The 21,429-nt window shown below is 44.1% G+C and overlaps 1 protein-coding gene across 2 annotated transcripts in view; it reads left to right on the forward strand.

Annotated features, from left to right (window-relative positions):
• LOC112257955 overlaps positions 1–21,429 on the forward strand; it is a 70,901-nt gene that overhangs the window by 32,586 nt on the left and 16,886 nt on the right. For both annotated transcript variants that reach the window (XM_024431924.2, XM_024431925.1), the window contains exons 4-9: positions 957–4,422; positions 4,550–4,594; positions 5,831–5,946; positions 10,458–10,617; positions 11,156–11,295; positions 17,131–17,257. In XM_024431924.2, the coding sequence (XP_024287692.1) occupies positions 957–4,422; positions 4,550–4,594; positions 5,831–5,946; positions 10,458–10,617; positions 11,156–11,295; positions 17,131–17,257 (4,054 nt within the window). The remainder of the gene's footprint in view (positions 1–956; positions 4,423–4,549; positions 4,595–5,830; positions 5,947–10,457; positions 10,618–11,155; positions 11,296–17,130; positions 17,258–21,429) is intronic.

Raw genomic sequence — 21,429 nt, forward strand, 5'->3', positions numbered from 1 at the left:
TTCTTATTTTCATTCTGTAGAAGGACCCACTGAAGTGATTTATTGTGACAAGATCTTTGCGGCCATAAACCTCATTCATTGTTTATTAGTTGCAGGGGTAACATCATGAAAACATGACTCAAATCAACCAAAATCACCTCATCACCTCATGACTCAGGCTGACTCATCCAATAAGTTGAACTCTAAAACGTAGTACCAGCCTGCTGTTTTTGTTGACATTGATTATTTAGTTAATCTCAGATACATTTTGTATTATCCAAGCCACTGTCACTCCTTATGAGATGACTAGTTTACTTTGTGGGAGATAACTGCATCTATCTCCCCAGTAGTTTTCTTCTCTCACACCAACACAGGCAGCAATCTTTTTTTTTTTTAACAAAGCCAAGCGCTAATGTTGGTGTATCAGTTGAACACCATCTGGGGCGAGTTGGGGTGAGGACCAGCTGTGAGCTACTTTCTACTAAAGAGGGTGGGGAGGTCATTGTAAAGGCTGTAATTATTTGATGTGTGTTTCCAGGCAGGGAAGCTAATTGAAAACACTGAGCACAATTGTGTTTGGAAGGTAAAAGCCTTGAAAAATGCCTTTTCCCCCTGAACACCATTTATTATCTTTTTTGAAGCATTGTACTATTTGATTTCTCATCAAGCCCTTTGAAGGATTAAGATGGAGGAGGTGAAGGGAACAGAGTAGGTGCTGGTTGTGCGGGTGTCAAAGCTGGTAGATCTATGCATTGCTCTGGGGCATGCCGTATCTTTGTCCAGTAGCTCTCAATTAATATTTGATGAGGATGTTCTTGAACTGCTGTATGAGTGGCTGCTTTTTACACAACACTGCTTATATGCATGAATCACCCCCCTCCCCCCCCCCCCCTCTCCTCACCCAAAGCAGCACTGGGTGATATGTGTGTCCTTGTCTGTATTGTTATGCACCTTGTTTCTCTGTGCATTATGAATAGAGCCTTGGAGGAGACGCAGACGGAAGGCCTCAGGGAAGGATGCGGAGAGGGCGAAACAGCGGCAGACAGCGGCCCGTTGCGCGAAGGTGAGGCGGAGGTGGACGAGCAGCATCAGCGGCGGCTGGCCCTGGCCTGTCTGCCTGTGGTGACGTACGGGACGTACCGTGGCCAGAGAGAGAGACGCAGGATAATGCAGAGGCACCAGGTGCAGGTGGACTTCCCCATCTCAGAGGGGGATGAGGCCCTGCATGAGAGGGGTTCAACCTCAGGGGGGGAGGGCAGCCCCTTGGTTGGGGTGACACCCTCCACTTTAGAACTCACTATTTCAAAGCAGAGTGACATTCAGACCATATCGACCAATCAGATTAGAGCTCCAACCTCAGAGACCAATGAGAGAGGAGCTTGGACTTCCGAAACAGACTCTGCTGTTTTGGGTCCAACTGGACTTGGCTCTAGTCACATTCCACTAACAATGCAGACAGCAGAAAGGGCTGGGAGTCAAAGTGCCTTCCCTTTACACAGGGAGGCAGGCCTGCCTACTGTAGGAGCCCAGGCCAAGGACTTTCTCTCTGGGGCTGGCTCAGTCACAGGCACCCCTCCCCCTCCCACACCCACAGAGGACTTTGTTGATGCCGGGACGAGTACAGCAGGCAGTGAGACCCACAGTGGGGAGCAGAGCCTGCGGGATAGAATCACTCATGCAGAGATGGCCAGTGAGGATACACACAGGGACACAGACAGGGACAGAGACACAGAGCTGAGTGAGCAGACAGAAACCTTATCTGCACACTGTGTCCAGACTGGGTCACCTTCAGTAGCTGCTGCGTGGCTCAGCGAGCCGCCAGGCACCGGGGGGACTGCGCAGCACACTCATCTGCCTGCTGCTGTTTTCGATGTCGATGGAAGCCAGCTGGCTCCGCAACCCATTTCACTGTCCGCCTCGCTTGCATCAGCGGACGAAAGCCAGGGACCCATGCCAGCAACTAGGCACTCCGATTCTGGGGACGCATTGGATTCAGGCACTGGTGCTGGACTGGACTGCTTTGAGTCAGGGGAGGAGGAGGGGGACGTTGGTCCTTCAGACGATCTGTTTGGCCAGGCCCTTCATTTGGAGTCTAAAATGATGGTGGATAACATTGTGAGGAATGCTCTAGCGGCCCTGGAGAGAATAGAATCCTCTGAGTTGGAGGGGGATGAAGCGTTCCAGAAGGCCAGTGAGGAGATTTACCTGGTCCTACCCGCAGGACGAGAGGAGGAGGGCATGGAGCAGTCCTTCGAGACGGATAAGCTCCTGGAGGTAAGGCCTTCAGTGAGGGGTGATGACAAACACCCCTCAGCCTTCCCAGCAGAACAGACCCTCTCGTTGAACCCTAACCCTCTGGCGGAGGGCCCCAGGTCTACCCCCTCCTCGGGGTACGAGTCTATCGCAGGCTCGGACACTGACATCAGGAGCAGCCCTGGGCCGGCCTGTGAGAGCAGTGCACCCACCATCTGTGCCTCAGACCACAGGCAGGGAGAACACTGTGCCGAGGGGACCCCAGGCACCGGTCACCAGTTAAAGGTCAAAGGTCAACAGCTAATGGATGCTAATGCTAATGAGCATCCACAAGGGGAAGAGGATTCCCAGCCAAATGGTGCTATCACATCTGAATACAGTGGCAATAAGCACCAGGGAGATGTGTTGCCTCGCTTGAGTGGTGGAGTGTCCCACGAGAAACCAGGTATCCATGGTAATGGTGGGGATATTATTCAAATAACGAGAGCGAGTCATGAGTATGAGTCTGTCTCAGGGAAAACAAATGAAAACAAAGATCAGGTGCTCGGCACTTCAGGGGACAATGGTTGTAACGCGGTGCTAGGCGTTAAAGAAACACCAGTAGGAGACAGAGTAGTCCACGTAGCCAAAGATGATATCGAAAGCAATAGACATAGTCCTAAACAAGATGGTAAGGCTCAATATGGTCCTGTTTCTGTGTCCAATAACTCTGAAAGTCCTAATAAGCTCAACAGCACTCTGAATGACAATACTTCCTTCAAAAACCAAACAGCATTTCCTGAGACTGATCTGCTTAGGAAAGGTTCCAAACCTGAAGCTAAGGGCAATTCTGAGACAGACCTTATGTCAGTCAGACCAAAACACGCCCAAAACTCCCTACAACCATCTCAAGTCAGACATGCTAAAGGGTTGAGGCCTATTGCCTGTATAACTCTTCATGATGAAAACCAAGAGAGCGGTCCTGAAATAACGCTGAATGTTCCTCAGACTGAGACCAATGGGTCGAATGGCACTATGGTCAGTGGGGATCAAGGCTTTGTCCTGGTTGAGACTTACTTAGCCTCTGTAGTCTCAGAGGGCTCTGACTCTGGAGGTGAGGAGGATGGGGCTGACAGCAGACCCACAGGCACCATCTGCATGGACCCTTATTCCTCAATGAGACTCCCCAAGGACCTGAGCACCTCAGAGGGCCTGGTGTCTAATTCAGCCCCTGGCTCCGGTAACGAGGACATGCCACAGAGGAGCTCGGTGAGAGCATATCGCTGCGATGTCTCTCCGCAACAGCAGAGTCAGGACTCAGAGACACCAGGACACAGTGGTGCAGGTTCAGCAGCTGCAGCTATGGCAGGGTTTCACCAGGACCTGAGCAGCAGGCTCGCTGGACTCCATGCTACAGGGGCTACTGGAGGCCGGCGAGCCCCAGCCCTGGAACCTCTCCTCCCCCTCCTCCCAGTCCCCCAGCTTGCCTTCCATGACATGGAGGTGAGCGGTTTTTCCATTATCGACGAGGAAGAGGAGACTGATGCTGTGTTTGTCAATGACACAGGCCCCATGCTGAGCCCCACGGCGCGGCGGGCCAAGGCCTATCCCTTCTCTCTGTCGCCCATCGTGGAGGAAGACAGTCTCCGCAGCGAGGAAACGGTGGAGGGGGGCCTGTCGCGGGATGACAGGGGACTCATGGTGCCACCAGCCACTGAGGAGCTGAGGAGTCTGAGCGGAGGTGTGGGGATGGAGCAGCTGGCCTCGTCCTCCTCTCTGTCCATCCTGTCCCTGCTGCAGTCGGTCAGCGAGCGCCTGCAGTCCAGTGGCTACTCCGACACAGATGCAGACTTAGAGGAGCCCTTCATCCCTCCTCTACGGCGGCCCCTATGGGACTTCTTTAACAGTGGCCAGGCGGAGGGTGAGGAGGGGGATGGCCAGGGAATGGATGGAGACCAAAGTAGCAAGCAGGAGGGCCCAGGCTTTCTGACACTTCCTACTGATCCATTCACTATGGGACCTCGAGAAGGGTATCCAACGGAGGACGTGAACAATCTGCCCACCCAAAAGCCTGCAGATTCGCCCATGAATCAGTATTTGAAATCAGCGCAGCCAGTGTTGCCAGAGCCTGATGATGACAACGGTGAACATCATGTCAAACTCATTCCGCGCCTCAGTGATAATAAGTGTCCATCCACAGCAACCGACATGGTAGGTTCAACAGCGACTGACATTTCTATTCAACAATGTTTTATGAAAAGCTCATTATGCAGCCTGACATTAAGAACATTAAGAAGTAATATATGCTAATATTTGACTCCTGTTTATATCATTTTAGGGGGAAAATTGGAGTTGTGGAAAGGTCATCCCAAGGCCTACTCTGGTGAGTTTCCATCTTTTACATGACTAGTACTTTCTCACTGTCACGCTCATTTCTGATCGCATCTTAATGACTGTCTTATTGTTTGAGGCAGTCTGCCTCCTAATCACTGTGCTGAATAGATTGGAGATGCCAGACTGCCTTTGAGCTGGACAGAACATTTCTCTTCTATTAGCTAATGATACCTCAGGCTATAGAAAGTAGGGCAGCAGCTCTTCTTTTTTTTCTTCGTTTAATCTCTTCCTACGGCCTGTCATAAATGGAAATGAGATCTCAATTATGCAACTGCCTATTCGTTGCTGTAAAACGCTATCCCATTTACTGATGAGGGCTGTAGTTTCTCAGGATCTGTACAAAAGGAGTGAGGATCTCGTCACTAGCACTCTAATGCCAAGTAAAAAACACCTGCAATGCCAGTCTGCATTCCTGTGGTCTAGCACTGTATATGTGGATTGTTTCATCCAAATAAAACACATCAGGAATGGGTTTCCCCACAAAACAACTTGTATGCAGTTTTACATAGATTGTGAAGTTTATAGGCTCACAACACAGGCAGTGAACAAAGCACTGGGTGCCAAGGATTTTGTCTGCATTGTTGTTTCACACAATCACTAATGGAATTGCCTTGCAACCACACAACCAACTTTTTCTGTTCTGTTATCCGTGGTGAGAAAGTATTTGTTTTTAAGGATGAAACAAAGGGAGCAAACTGTCAAGACTTGAAGCAAACTATCAAGAAGGAAGCTGTATTAAATCGGGCAGAGTCTTGTAGGCTGGTACGATTAACGGATGAAGAAACACAGCGTGTTAATTCTAGAAGAGGCAGTGTTTTATAATGACTGCTTGAGGTAGCTCGTGGGCTGGTTGGGGGATTAAGGGCCTCTCTCCCTTTTCCTCATCAGAACTAAGTCTAGAGGTGTCAGGCGTAGTCACTCAGCACCGGGCTTCATTCTGGAAACCCTTCCCCTCAAGCTTTTGAAACCTGACTGTGTTGACACGCACCCAGCTTATCATGAAAACAACACCAAACCGCCACAGTTCAGTTGTCACTCGAATATGAGGAAACTTTGAAAAAGCATGACTTTGAATTATTGTTTGTTTCCCCTGTATTGAGTCAATAAGTCAAACTCTGTTTTAAGATCATTTGCGGAGGTTGACTGTCAGACTGCGTCTATTTTACAATACAGCCCACGTGTTGCTCTCTACATTTTCCGAATGACTTCCTCTCTGTTTCTTCAGATGAACATCTTTGATGGTGTGACATTCTCTGGGGAGAGGCGGACTATCCACGCAGACCAGGAGGATTCTGGGATGGTGTTTCCACAGGGTGCCTCTGTGCGAGTCTTGGGAGGATGGTAAGAGGACCTTTAGAGCAAGTGGACTTCTTTTTAAGGTTGCTCACTTCTAAAACAGGAAGGATGCTCTTTATGAAGTTGTATATGCATCTTTGAATGACCAACATTCTAGGCTTCCAGAAGTGTTTCTGTCGGATCAAGGCCTAGAGTTTGGTGAAGCAGGTAGTTGAAAATCTGTCAAACTTGTATAAGTCCTCTGTAAAATAGCCCACCTGGTTCAGAAGGAGCCAGCCCTTCATCCTCTACTTTGGACTAATACCCCTGTCTCATCCATTCCCTACCTGACTCATGCACGCTCACTGAAAAATAGCCTTATTATTACTGAACATGAGGCTTAGAAAGTGTAGCTTATGTCAAATCAGAACATTTAGTTTAAATCGTGATTGATTCCTCTGAGCCCCCATATGTTCCTTCCCACTGTGTGTGTGGGGGGGGGTAAATCTCCTGGGCTGGTGGTGACAGACGGTGATTGGGTAATTTATCGCTTTTCGCTCCCATTGATAGACCTGTCTGTTGATTAATCTGCCCTCGCAAGACCTTCTTTTAATGTGACACATGTTCCATCATCAAGCCACAAGCCAATCGCATTGTGAGACGGCACTGTTAATCATAAGGGTTGCGTACTAAGCCACACAAACACTGCCGTCACTGCACTGGTGCGGTGGTGCGCCGATGCTAAATTTAATATAGGAAAAACACTGTACATCAATGTACTATCAGCTCCATATTATCTTACTACTGCAGTTGGAAAAAGACGGTGCTTCCATTTATCTTTCATGATGGAAAAGCTAAAAAGCATTCCTATACAGTGCCTTCGGAAAGTATTCAGACCCCTTGACTTTTTCCACAGTTTGTTATGTTACAGCCTTATTCTAAAATTGATTAAATGGCTTTTTTCCCTCATAAATCTACACATAATACCCCATAATGACTAAGAAAAAACTGTTTTTTTAAAGACATTTTTGCAAATGTATTACCAATAAAAAACAAATATGACATTTGCATAAGTATTCAGACCCTTTACTCAGTACTTGGTTGAAGCACCTTTGGCAGCGATTACAGCATTGAGTCTTATTGGGTATGACGCTACAAGCTTGGCACGCCTGTATTTGTGAAGTTTCTCCCATTCTTCTCTATCGCGCCCAGGCTCTGTCGTAACCGGCCGTGACCGGGAGGTCCGTGGGGCGATGCACAGTTAGCCTAACGTCATCCGGGTTAGGGAGGGGTTGGCCGGTAGGGATATCCTTATCTCACGTCGCACTAAGCGACTCCTGTGGCGGGCCGGGCGCAGTGCTCGCTAATCAAGGTTGCCAGGTGCACAGTGTTTCCTCCGACACATTGGTGCGGCTGGGTTGGATGCGCGCTGTGTTTAAGAAGCAGTGCGGCTTGGTTGGGTTGTGTATCGGAGGACGCATGACTTTCAACCTTCGTCTCTCCCGAGCCCGTACGGGAGTTGTAGCGATGAGACAAGATAGTAGCTACTAAACAATTGGATACCACGAAATTGGTGAGAAAACGGGGTAAAAATTTAAAATATATAAAAATAAAAAAATTATTTAAAAACTCTTGTCAGGTTGGATGGGGAGCGTTGCTGCACAGCTATTTTCAGGTCTCTCCAGAGATGTTCGATCGGGTTCAAGTCTGGACTCTGGCTAGGCCACTCAAGGACATTCAGAGACTTGTCCCGAAGCCACTCCTGCATTTTCTTGGTCATGTGCTTAGGGTCATTGAACCTTCTCCCCAGTCTGAGGTCCTGAGTGCTCTGGAGCGGGTTTTCATGTTCATTCATCTTTCCCTCGATCCTGACTAGTCTTCCAGTTTCTGCTGCTGAAAAACATCCTCACAGCGTGATGCTGTCTCCACCATGCTTCACCGTAGAGATGGTGCCAGGTTTCCTCCAGACGTGACGCTTGGCATTCAGGCCAAAGAGTTCAATCTTGTTTTCATCAGACCAGAGAATCTTGTTTCTCATGGTCTGAGAGTCTTTAGATGCCTTTTGGCAAACTCCAAGTGGGCTGTCATGGGCCTGAGGAGTGGCTTCCGCCTAGGCACTCTACCATAAAGGCCTGATTGGTGGAGTGCTGAGGAGATGGTTGTCCTTCTGGAAGTTTCTCCCAACTCCACAGAGGAACTCTAGAGCTCTGTCAGAGTGACCATCGAGTTCTTGGTCACCTCCCAGACCAAGGCCCTTCTCCCCTGATTGCTCAGTTTGGCCAGGCTGCCAGCTTAGGAAGATCCTCGGCGGTTCCCAACTTCTTTCATTTGAGAATGATGGAGTCCACTGTGTTCTAAGGGACCTTCAATTCTGCAGAAATGTTTTGGTACCCATCCCCAGATTTATTCCTCGGCACAATTCCGTCTCGGAGCTCTATGGACAATTCCTTCAACCTCATGGCTTGGTTTTTGCTCTGACATGCACTGTCAACTGTGGGACCTTATATAGACAGATGTGTGCCTTTCCAAATCATATCCAATCAATTTAATTTACCACAGTTGAACTCCAATCAAGTTGTAGAAACATCTCAAATATGATCAATGGAAAATGGGAGCTCAATTTCGAGTCTCATAGCAAAGGGTATGAACACTTATTTAAGTAAGGTATTTCTGCTTATACATTTTAATTACAAAAAAAATAAAGTTTTCACTTTGTCTTTATGGGGTATTGTGTGTAGATTGCTGAAGATGTTTTTTATATTTTTTAATCCATTTTAGAATAAGGCTGTAACATGACAAAATGTGAAAAAGGTAAAAGGGTATGAATACTTTCCGAAGGCACTGTATACTAGAAATAAGTTTAGTTGTTAATATTCATATCATGCTGCGCTAGGTTGAACTAATGCACATGACAGTACGTCTCTGTGCTTCTCTGCCAGAGGCAGAGCAGGTTTACTTACAGAGAAGCCTGGTAGATGTGTGCTATGCTGTAAGACTGCTCTCATATTTAATGGATGCAGAACGAGAAACCTTCAGTCTCGCAAACATGTTCTGCCGCCGTGTGCTTTTTGTCAAACGACTCACGCAAAGGCAGGCTCACTCGACTCTGCTCGCCATCACTAGTGAAAGTTTGGTGCCTTACGCAACATCTCATACGTAATGGATGGGCCCACCTTCCATTTGTGTACTAGTACGTTGGCCCAGCCACCCTATCCCTAGTCCTGTTGTATTATTTACACCAAACCGTCATTCCCGAACATAAAGTGGGAAAGGCAAAGCAGCTTTCAGACCATGTGAGTGGGAGCTCTCTCCCCTGTCCACAAGAGTGGTGGAGAGAAAGAAAGCGAGTCACGTTGCAGCTTCGTTGTTGTGCTTGTGTGTGTTCTTCCCCCATCCACTTCTCAGGTTAACCAACCGACTGGCGTCCCATTGTTCCCTCTACAGTCCACAGAGGAAGTAATGTGTACGACCGCTTCGTCCTTCCCCAACTAGTTTTGCTTTGCAGTACAAGAGCTACTTTACAGGTTGACTTATTCAAGTTCAACAGATTTTCAACTACCTGACTCAGCAAACTCCTAGTTGTTCTGACAGAACCCCTTCTGGACACCCAGATTGTTGGTCATTCAAAGTTTTGAATTCAGTTCAAGTTCATCAGTGAAGGCGTGAGCCACATGGTTTCTCCTACATGCTAGTTATGAGGGTTTTGACTTTCTCGTGAAATGCTTCCTCCTTGGGCTTCAACCCAGCAGCCTATCCTATCAGGAGCTATTGATCTCTGTCTCTCATGGTGGATGTATAATCAGTGAAAGCAGCCTAAGCCTTTTAGGAGAACCCTGACTGTCTGTCTGAGTCAATATAGACAGATTCCTACCGCTTCAAAGCAGTTCCTGACCATCCACATAGATTATTTATGGAAGGGGACAATGATTAACATGGGAAAAAGTCCCTGAAAATACTTGTTTATGGGCTACTGGTGACACAAACACACACACACACACACACACACAATAGTGTTGTTTACACTGCACACATCACACCGCTGTGTTATTTTCAGAATCCACAATATTTGTTGACTTGGAAAGTTTAACCCCAGATAAAAGGCAGTGTTCTGGTCAAGTCTCAGCAGGGATATTGAACTATTGAAGGACTCTGCTTAGTTTCCCCTTGCCCCCTACTGTGAGCTGTGGGCCTGTCGTTCAGGGGCATGAGTAAGCAGCTTTTAATATTTCAACAGAAGAAAAAAAAACATTTGTGATTGCCAGATTGATTTCCATTACTGTCAGCACAGTGCTGTAATATTCTCTTCGACGTGTAACGTTAATCACCAGCTGTTGTTGTGTTGGGTGTGTGTCTGTACTGGTAGGGTGTGAAGGGGGATCTTTGAATTCTAGGTCCTGTCACCAAGGTTTCCATGGCAATGCCCCTGCTCTGTTTGTGTGTGCTCTGTGCGATCAGTTGGTGGCTGGCGTCTCTTTTTGTGCTTAGTGAGAGAGAGAGAGAGAGAGAGAGAGAGAGAGAGAGTGTGTGTGTGTGAGATTGAAGTGGGTGCTCACACAGTGTGTGTGTGTGTGTCGTAGCTGGCTTCTGTACCTGGAGCCGGGGTTCCAGGGCCCCTGGGTGCTACTGGAGGAAGGGGAGACGGTACTGAGCCACCAACCGGGCCAGCAGCAGGCCAGCCAGGGGGTAAAGAACAAGCCCACCAGCATCACCATCGGCTCCATCAGAAGACTAGTGAAGGTGAGTATTTTTATTACCATTAAATTACAGTGCCATTAGTGATTTCCCTCCAACATTTCTATTGGGAGACAATGGTTCCATTATTTACACCTCCCAGTAGCCTCCGGTCTCAGTCAATCATAAATTGTATTAATTAATCCTCCATCTAAATGGCATGGCTTGAATAGGATTTTGTAGTTTTCAACTAACCTGTCACTGTTACAAATAGAAGAGAGACCAGTTGTAAAGTGAACAGTGTAGCCAAGCTGTAGTCTCAAAGGATACAACAGAGGGGAAATGCCGAAAAGCACAGAGCTGGAAGGACACTGAAGCTTTGGTAGAGGGCCAGGGTCTCTCTGTCTATCCCTCCTTCTTTCATTCTCTCCTCTATTTCTCTGACTTTCTCTCTCTCTCTCACTCTCTTTCTTCCTCTCTATCTTCCCCTCTCTCAGCCTTAGGCATTATAGTGGAGCCTGATAGAGTAGGATTGATAGAGCGGTGTGTGGAGGAATGTCTCCACATGTTGAGGGAATGCTGTTGTGTCTCTCTCACCGTTCAGGATGACAGCACTCCAGAAATTCATCTGCTTCCGATCGGAGCGCCAGGTGGAGCCACGGAGCATCTCCACTCGAAAGAGGACATCTTGGGAACACGTGGTGGACCTATCCACCTGTCAAACCTGACTGTCAAGTCTGGCTGGTGAGGAGCCCTATCCTATTCCTAGCCTGTTAGTGGTATCTGTAACTGTGTAGAGGAACTCACTGCCATTGTGTGAGAGAGAGCTTCAGTAGCTACAGGCTATATAGGCTCAAATAGGAAGAGCCATCAATGCTAAAACAACGGGGGAAATTACTCATTGAGAAGACCTTGCCAACCGGCGTCTATATTGTTTCTACTGAATTTGGGTGGATTGTTCTCTGCTAGCATGCACCTGCTAGGAAAGTCAATTTCCTGCTCAAAGTGTTTATAAAGCACAAACATGGGGTATTACAGGAATGTTTAAGAGAATAGGGTGCTATTATAGAAGTAGAAGTGACGCCCTGTCCAGTTCAGGAATGAACACTTAGAATTGAAGTTTTCGCATGACCCACTTCAGGGTGGAGGTAGTGAGGCAGCCTAGGTATTGAGGTAATTCCTCAATAAAGACTCTGTAAAACTTCACAAACACACCCGCATTTACGGTAGAAGAAAGGCACATTTAGGATCGGGATATGACTGTGATAGTATGATGCAGCAGCCTCTGATAATTCTGACTGATTGATGAACCAACAACAGCAAACATGAAATGTTTTGGAAGCATGCCAGGATTTACTCCAGGTCATTAGCCATTTTACAAGATCATGCGCCTTTGTCAACATTGTCTGGTGTCCATTAAAATAGTTATATATTGTTCAACTACCACCTACTGCACGGTCTGCATTGAAGCAGATTGAAATATTACAAGGTCAAGGCATCTTGGTTGTTCCATATCAACAGATTTTCAGTACAATATTTTTCCTCTCACAGAGAGATAAAGTGGTTTCTATTGTAGTGGAGATTAGTAACACTGACTGTATGACTTTGGACAAAGTATTGTTGTTTCTTTTAATTATGTTTTTTTCAATTTTAAATATATCACAGTCACCAACAACAACAACATACCACACACACAATCACCAACAACAGCATAACACAATACAACATATACACAAAGCACACAAAAAATAGCAACAACAATGTCGAGGTCTTCTAAAAAATCATGTTACAATAAGCAGATTTTAAAAAATGTCACTGAATTCTACTAGTCATTACTCTTTTTTTACAATTACATTTTTTTACTTGTATTTTTTACAATTAGTTTTAATAGTTTTCCTGGCAAATAATGAAGCATCTTCCAAAAAAATAAGAGTGAAAATGTACTGTATACAGTGCATTCGGAAAGTATTCAGACCCCTTGACTTTTTCCACATTTTGTTCAGTTGCAGTCTTATTCTGAAATACATTAAATAATTGTTTTCCCCTCACCAATCTACACACAATACCCCATAATGACAAAGCAAAAACAGGTTTTTATATATTTTTGCAAATGTATTACACATAAATAACTGAAATATCACTTTTACATAATTATTCAGACCCTTTAATCAGTACTTTGTTGAAGCACCTTTGGCAGCAATTACAGCCTTGAGTCTTCTTGGATATGACGCTACAATCTTGGCACACCTGTATTTGGGGAGTTTCTCCCATTCTTCTCTGCAGATCCTCTCAAGCTCTCTCAGGGTGGATGGGGACCTTCACTGCACAGCTATTTTCAGGTTTCTCCAGAGATGTTAGATCGGGTTCAAGTCCGGGCTCTGGCTGGGCCACTCAAGGACATTCAGAGACTTGTCCTACAGCCACTCTTGCGTTGTCTTGGCTGTGTGCTGTCATGACGTGACTATCATTAATGTGATGACTGTTTCATCATATCAATTAACTATGTTTAGTTATTACGTGATTAAATTAATAATGTAACAATTAACTCATTAGCAACCTTGGTGCACCAAGGAAAAAGTTATTTAAACGAGTTACTATCTCCCGACCTAAACTCTAAAAATATAAATATCTCTTATCTCTCAATAACAGTCAATTGTTAATTATTATTACCTCATATCAGTCTCATTCTGGCGTCGTTGACCTCGTAAATCTGCACGAACCCTAGTCTAAATGATGATTCAGCGATACACAAATCAGCTTAATTATTTATTTACTTACTAACTAAATAATCACACAGAAATACATAAACACACACACAGTATAGGTTGAATTGATTACATTATGCTTGTTACACAATGGAAAGGGGTGGGGAAAGAAAGAGCGGGAGAGACACAGAGGGACCCATCGTACATACAGTTGGAAAACTATGGGAATGGGAATGTGAATACTTTGCACATGATTGACCACTCATTTGAAAATAATTGCAATGTATATATTTACGCTTGTATGTCTTTGTCGTCTCTCTCTGTTGAAATCGCCCGGTCCGTCTATGGGGAGTCGTTCGACAGAAGTCTCTGGTTTGTCCACCAGTGGTCGCAATGTCCTTTGTAGTTGTAGTAGGCTACTTTGTCTCGGAGTGTTCGTTAGATTTGATCCTTCAGATGTACCACACGGTGGTCGGAGGGAAATGTTCTTCCCCTCTCGTCTTCGTTAGACTGGGTCCTTCAAATGTCACCCACGCAGTGGTCTTTGGTCGAGTTTACTAGACTTAAGTACTTAAACAGCTGCAGACTGAATATTCCGATGTAGTTTTTTTTCGTCTTCACTCAAGCGTTTCAGAGTCTTACCGTTTTCTGGTCTGGTAGTTTTAAACCATTTCAATGTGTGGATGATCCTCACGTTCTCTGGTCTCAATGGTTCATTATTCAGGGTACAGCTAGGACCACTTTACACACTGGCAGCAACCTGGCATGTTTTGGTCTCTAGAGGTTTTCTTCTTCACTCGTGTCGAGAGTTTCTAACCATTTCGTAACATTCAGCTCACGCTCTTGGTCACGTTGGTCTGTTGTAAATTTCATTAGGAGTCCTTTATAAGCACTCTGGAAAAAGGGGCGTTCCATCCTTTTGGCATAATGTCTGTGCTCACGTGGGCGTGGTTTCTGACTGATTAAAACTGTAAATGACAACAATTATCAAATTTAGAAGGCTCAAATCATATTGCTATCTTTTCACAAGTAGTTTCATATTTAATCATATAAGTTTCACAACATTTAGATATAAATCTGATAACTGGGATGTATACATTTGTAGAGTTACCATTATCTTGCTATACCATCTTTAATGACATCACAAATCAACAAATGATATGACATGATTATTGTTTGGATCCTCACCAACCATTTCCCACATTCTTTATGTTAGAAACATTGTTACATTATCCACTTTTGGATGATGATGGAGTTTTGGCTGCAGATTCTCTCTCTACACACATCAGATTACTTTGTTCAATATTGCAGGTCCAGAGAGAGAAAGTTTACAACCGGTTGTTAAAGTCATAAACCCCCCCTTCCTCTCTGGTGGGAGAGAGAGGGGGCTCTCTTTGATCCTCACCCAGGAGGGAAAGTCATGACAGTGCTTAGGGTCGTTGTCCTGTTGGAAGGTGAACTTTCACCAAAGTCTGAGGTCCTGAGCGCTCTGGAGCAGGTTTTCATCAAGGATCTCTCTGTACTTTGCTCCGTTCATCTTTCCCTTGATCCTAACTAGTCTCCCAGTCCCTGCCGCTGAAAAACATCCCCACAGCACGATGCCGCCGCCACCACCATGCTTCATTGTAGGGACGGTATTGACCAGATGGACAGGGCACATATGCTGTATGCAGCTTCTATTATTAGTGGCCTAAAGTTGATCAGACTGAAAAATCGTCTCGTTTTCATCCCGTACAGCATGTCAGATCTCTGATGTTTAGGTCTAGCATAGGCTGCTGCAACATTTATGTAAAGAGTTTTTGCTTGTGTCTGTTCGGAGTCAAGCTCTCTTTTTAATCTCACTTTTAAAGGATGATGCGATGGAAGTGATCAAATCATTCTGAATTGATTTCGGCGCCCCAGAGAATAACTTCCATATGCTCAGCAGGTAAAGCATCGTAATGAGCAATTACCTCTGCAAGCTCCTGGTAGTTGCCCTTTTTATCTGAACTTTCCCTGTCATCGTGCCCTTCAGTAAAAGCCAACTCTTGCCGATAAGCTGCTTGTGACCTTGTTTCTTCTTACCTTCTTGTTGTTGTTGCGCAGTTTGAATATGCAAACTTTCGTCCATTTTCCAAGGAGATTAAATCTGATCAAATCAAATGTTATTGGTCACATACACGTGTTTAGCAGATGTTATTGCGAGTGTATCGAAAGGCTTGTGCGTCTAGTTTCGACAGTGCAGCAATATCTAACAAGTTATATCTAACAATTTCACAACAAATGCCTAATACACACAAATCTAAGTAAATTAATGGAATATGAATATATAAGTATGTGGATGAGCAATGTCAGAGCGAGAGACTAAGATACAGTAGAATAGTATAGAATACAGTATATACATATGAGATGAGTAATGCAAGATATGTAAACATTATTAAAGTGACATTATTAAAGTGACTAGTGATCCATTTATTCAAGTGGCCAATGATTTCAAGTCTGTATGTAGGCAGTAGCCTCTCTGTGCTAGTGATGGCTATTTAACAGTCTGATGGCCTTGAGATAGAAATGAAAAGGGTTCTTCAACAATTAATCCACAACATTGTTGTTGGCATTAGCTAGCCATTCTGGCTGAGAAAACTGCACTCTGGTAGATAGCTACTTGAAACTAAAGTCAGTTCAATTTATTTCAATTTGGGGCCTCCAGAGTGGCACAGTGGTCTAAGTAGCTGTGAGAGAGAGATCCTGGTTCGAGCTCAGGCTCTGTCGCAGCTGACCGTGACAGGGAGACCTATGGGGTGCCGCACAATTGGCCCAGTGTTGTCCAGGTTAGGGGAGGGTTTGGCCGGCAGGGATGTTCTTGTCCCATCGCGCTCTAGCAACTCCTGTGGCAGGCTGGGCGCAATGCACGCTGACACGGTCGGCAGGTGTATGGGGTTTCCTCCGACACATTTGTGCGGCTGACATTATAAGCGGACGTTATGTCAAGAAGCGGCTCGGCTGGGTTGTGTTTCCGAGTACGCACCGCTCTTGACCTTCGCCTCTCCCCGGAGTCCGTACGGGAGCTGCAGTGATGGGACAAGACTAACTACCAATTGGATACCACGAAATTGGGGAGAAAAAGGGGCAAACATTTATTTTTATTTTTTTCAATTTGCCTTGCTAACTCCACACAAAAATGAAGTTCTAAAACCAATTAAAAATAATATTATCTACCTCCTCCGTCTCCTGTAGTTTGAAGAAGCTCATTTGAATTGAATGATATACTAAAAATGCTCAACTAATGCTTCACTCTCAATCTGCATCCAACATGTCACCAACTCACCAAACTTCTCAACACACAGAACCCCTAAAATGCTCTGTGGCACAACCCCAATACACCACACTAGGTTCGTTCTCTGAACCTAATCCTATGATTGGATGGACAACATGTCAGTTCATATTGCAAAAGCTATGATTGGTTGGAGGACGTCCTCCGGAAATGGTCATAATTACCATGTAGGTCAAAATGGAAGTAGCCTCCTAGGTTTTGTATTGAAGTCAATGTAGCCGGAAGAGGATGGGAAATAGCTGTCCTCTGGCTGCACAATGGTGCTAGCGAAACATTTTGTTTTAATCAGGTATTTGGTGATGTGAATATATTTTGTGTAGTTTTATCGAAAAAGGATAACTTTTTTAATGTTTCATTATTTAACACTGAGTAACTCACTGAGTAGGATGGTCCTCCCCTTCTTGCTCTGAGGAGCCTCCACTGACATAAATGGATCATGTTTACCTGTAACTTGAAAACAATGACACCAGATGCTTGTAACCAAGCATCTGCTTAGAAAACAAGAGAGATTAGATTACCTGGACCTCTCATTTATAATGCCTTAATCTTGTTTTTCCACCTTAGTTGGCTTGCCTATGACAACCCTGGTTTCCATGGGAACTATGCGATTATGGAAGCAGGTGGCTCCCCAACACCTGGCGCTGGTCATCCCCAGGTCGCCGCTGTGAGGTCACTGAGACCCCTCAGAATGGTAAGGTTTGACCGAGGTGACACCACTCCGAGTCATCTGACATTGCTTGGCTGTGGTCGGGTTTGGGCTCAATTCCACTTCAATGCTATCCATGCAGGAAAGGAATTTATATTTGATTTTGAAATTGGCACAGTTTTAGCCGATAAAATTAGCCCATAGGATTTCTTCAATGTAATAGGCTATGTTTCAATGTCTCTCAGAAATATAAAGTGCCTTCAGAAAGTATTCACTCCTGCTGACCTTTTCCACATTTTGTTGTGTTACAACCTGAATTTAAAAAGGATAAAATTGATATTTTGTGTCACTGGCCTACCCCATAAAAATGAAAAGCTGAAATGTCCTGAGTCAATAAGTATTCAAGTATGACAAGCCTAAATAAGTTCAGGAGTAAAATTCTGCTTAACAAGTCACATAATAAATTGCATGGACTCACTCTGTGTGCAATAATAGTGTTTAATATGATTTTTTAGTGACTAAATCAAATCAAAATCAAATGTATTTATATAGCCCTTTGTACATCACCTGATATCTCAAAGTGCTGTACAGAAACACAGCCTAAAACCCCAAACAGCAAGCAATGCAGGTATAGAAGCACGGTGGCTAGGAAAAACTCCCTAGGAAGGCCAAAACCTAGGAAGAAACCTAGAGAGGAACCAGGCTATGAGGGGTGGCCAGTCCTCTTCTGGGTGGAGATTATAACAGAACATGACCAAGATGTTCAAATGTTCATAAATGACCAGCATGGGCAAATAATAATAATCACAGTAGTTGTCGAGGGTGCAGAAAGTCAGCACCTCAGGAGTAAATGTCAGTTGGCTTTTCATAGCCGATCATTAAGAGTATCTCTACCACTCCTGCTGTCTCTAGAGAGTTGAAAACAGCAGGTCTGGGACAGGTAGCATTTCAGGTAGCACGTCCGACTACCTCATGTCTGTACTGCACACATACAATTATCTGTCAGGTCCCTCAGTTGAGCAGTAAATTTCAAACACAGATTCAACCACAAAGACTAGGAAGGTTTTCCAATGCCTCACAAAGAAAGGCACCTGTCTGCTTTAAAAAAACATTGAATATCCCTTTGAGCATGGTGAAGTTATTAATTACACTTTGGATGATGTATCTATATGCCAAGTCACTGCAACGGTACAGGCATCCTTCCTAACTCAGTTGCTGCAGAGGAAGGCAAACATCCAGGGATTTTACCATGAGGCCAAGGAGGCCAAGGATGACAGTTTGCAATGAACATGAGGGGAGACGGGGAGCTGGTTTCAAGCGCAGGGCGCAGCAGTTGTTTATTGCAAAGGACCACAGGAGGAGGCAGGTAGCGGGGTCCAGGGGCAGGCAGAAGGTCATACACAGGGGGTCCAAAAGGGCAACAGTACAGGCAGGGAAAAGGCTAGTAACGTAGTCCGGGAGATCAGACAATAGGTACAGTTGAAGTTTACATACACTTAGGTTGGAGTCATTAAAACTTGTTTTTTTAACCACTCCACAAATGTCTTGTTAATGGCTGCAGGGGCAGTATTGAGTAGCTTGGATGAAAAGGTGCCCAGAGTAAACTGCCTGCTCCTCAGTCCCAGTTGCTAATATTTGCATATTATTATTATTATTATTATTATTGGATAGAAAACACTCTGAAGTTTCTAAAACTGTTTGAATGATGTCTGTGAGTATAATAGAACTCATATGGCAGGCAAAAACCTGAGAAGAGATCCAAACAGGAAGTGGGAAATCTGAGGTTGGTCGATTTTCAACCCAGCCCCTATTGAATACACAGTGGGATATTGGTTATGTTGCAATTGGCTCAGAACAGGGAAGCACGGCTGGGCCTTGGATGTACACAGAGAGCAAACATTAATAATATGCATGTCAATCTCTCCTGGCTCAAAGTGGAGGAGAGATTGACTTCATCACTACTTGAATTTGTGAGAGGTATTGACATGCTAAATGCACCAAGCTGTCTGTTTGTACTACTGGCACACGGCTCAGACACCCATGCACACCCCACAAGACATGCCACCAGAGGTCTCTTCACAGTCTCCAAGTCCAGAACAGACTATGGGAGGCATACAGTACTACATAGAGCCATTAATACATGGAACTCAATTCCACATCAAGTAACTGATGCAAGCAGTAGAATCAGATTTTAAAAAATTGATAAAAATACACCTTATGTAACAGCGGGGACTGTGAAGAGACACAAGCACAGGCACATGCACACACACACAATAACATACGCACTATACACACACGTACACATGGATTTTGTGTTGTAGATATGTGGTAGTAGAGTAGTGGCCTGAGGGCACACACTTAATGTTTTGTGAAATCTTTTGTGAATGTATTGTAATGTTTTTAAAATTGTATAAACTGCCTTAAAGCAGCAGCTAATTGGGATCCATAATAAATACAAATATACACTGGAGTTGCTTACCAAGATGACATTGAATGTTTCTGAGTCACCTAGTTACAGTTTTGACCAATTTGGCACAGCATGAAGAATGTTTTTAAGAATAATTTGCAAATATTGTACAATACAGGTGTGGAAAGCCTTTAGAGACTTACCCAGAAGAACTGTAAAGCTGTATGTAATCACTGCCAAAGGAGATTTTAACATGTATTGACTCATGGGGTGTAAATACTTATGTAAATTAGGTCTCTGAATTTAATTTTCAATACATTTGCAATCATTGCTGAAAACATGTTTTCACTTTGTCGGTATGGGCTATTCTATGTAGATTGGTGAGAGAATTTTAAAAAATCAATTTTGAATTCAGGCTGTAACACAACAAAATGTGGATTACGTCAAGGGGGTATGAATACTTTCTGTAGGCACTTGCAAAGGTATTCAGACCCTTTGGATTTCATTACATTTTATTGTGTTACAAAGTGGGATTAAAATTGATTTGTCAACAATCTACTCAAAATATTATGTCATAGTGGAAGAAAAATTATCATATTTTTTAAAGATGAATAAAATAACTAACATATATTGGTTGCATAAGTATTCAGCTCCCTGATTCAATACATGGTAGAAACACATTTGACATCTATTACGGCTGTGAGTCTCTTGGGTAAGTGTATGCCTATTATTCTTTTCTAAATTCTTCAAGCTCTGTAAAGATGTTTGGGATAATTGCTAGACAGCAATTTCCATGTCTTGCCATAGATCTTCAAGTAGATCTAAGTCAACTGTAACTTGTCCACTCAGGAACATTCACTGTCTTCTTGGTAAGAAACTCCAGTGTAGATTTGACCTTGTGTTGTGGGTTATTGTCCTGCTGAAAGGTGAATTTCTCTCTTAGTCTCTTGTGTAAAGTAGACTGAATAAGTTTTTATTCTAGGATTTTTCCTGTGCTTAGTTCCATCCCATTTATTTTTATCCTGAAAAACTCTCCAGTATTTGCCGATGTCAAGCAAACCCTTACCATTATGCAGCCACCACCATGCTTGAAAATAAAGAAGCAGTTACTCAGTCATGTGTTGTGTGGGATTTGACCCAAACATAAGGCTTTGCATTTAGGACGAAAATTGTAATACTTTTTTTTTTTGTAGTATTACTGTAGTTCCTTCTTGCATACAAGATGCATGTTTTGGAATATTTGTATTCTGTATATTTGTATTCTTCTTTTCACTGTCATTTAAGTCATTATTGTGGAGTCACTACCATGTTGTAAATCCATCCTTAGTGTTCTCCCATCATAGCCATTGAACTCTGTAGCTGTTTTAAAATCACCAATGGCCTCATCGTAACATATCTGAGCAGTTTCATTCCTGTCCTGCAGCCCAGTTCAGAATAACGACTGTACCTTTGATTTGTCTGGGGGGTTTAATACATAATCCACCGCATAATTATTAACTTGACAATGCTTCAAGAGATATTCAATATCAGATTTGTTATTGTTACCCATCTGCCAATCACTGCCCTTATTTATTAGGGTTTCGAAAAGCTCCCTGGTCTTTGTAGTTGAATCTGTTTGAAATTCAATACTTGACTGAGGGACTTACAGATGTTGTATGTATGAGGGACAGAGGAAGGGTTAGTCATTCAAAAACAATTTCAACCCCTAATATTTCACACAGAGTGAGTCCATTTAACTTATTATGTGATTTGTTAAGCCACATTTTCCTCCTGAGCTAATTTAGCCGTGCCTAAACAAAGGGCTGAATAT

This window comes from Oncorhynchus tshawytscha, linkage group LG09, assembly GCF_018296145.1.
Source record: "Oncorhynchus tshawytscha isolate Ot180627B linkage group LG09, Otsh_v2.0, whole genome shotgun sequence".
In the NCBI taxonomy this organism is placed as follows: Eukaryota; Metazoa; Chordata; class Actinopteri; order Salmoniformes; family Salmonidae; genus Oncorhynchus; species Oncorhynchus tshawytscha.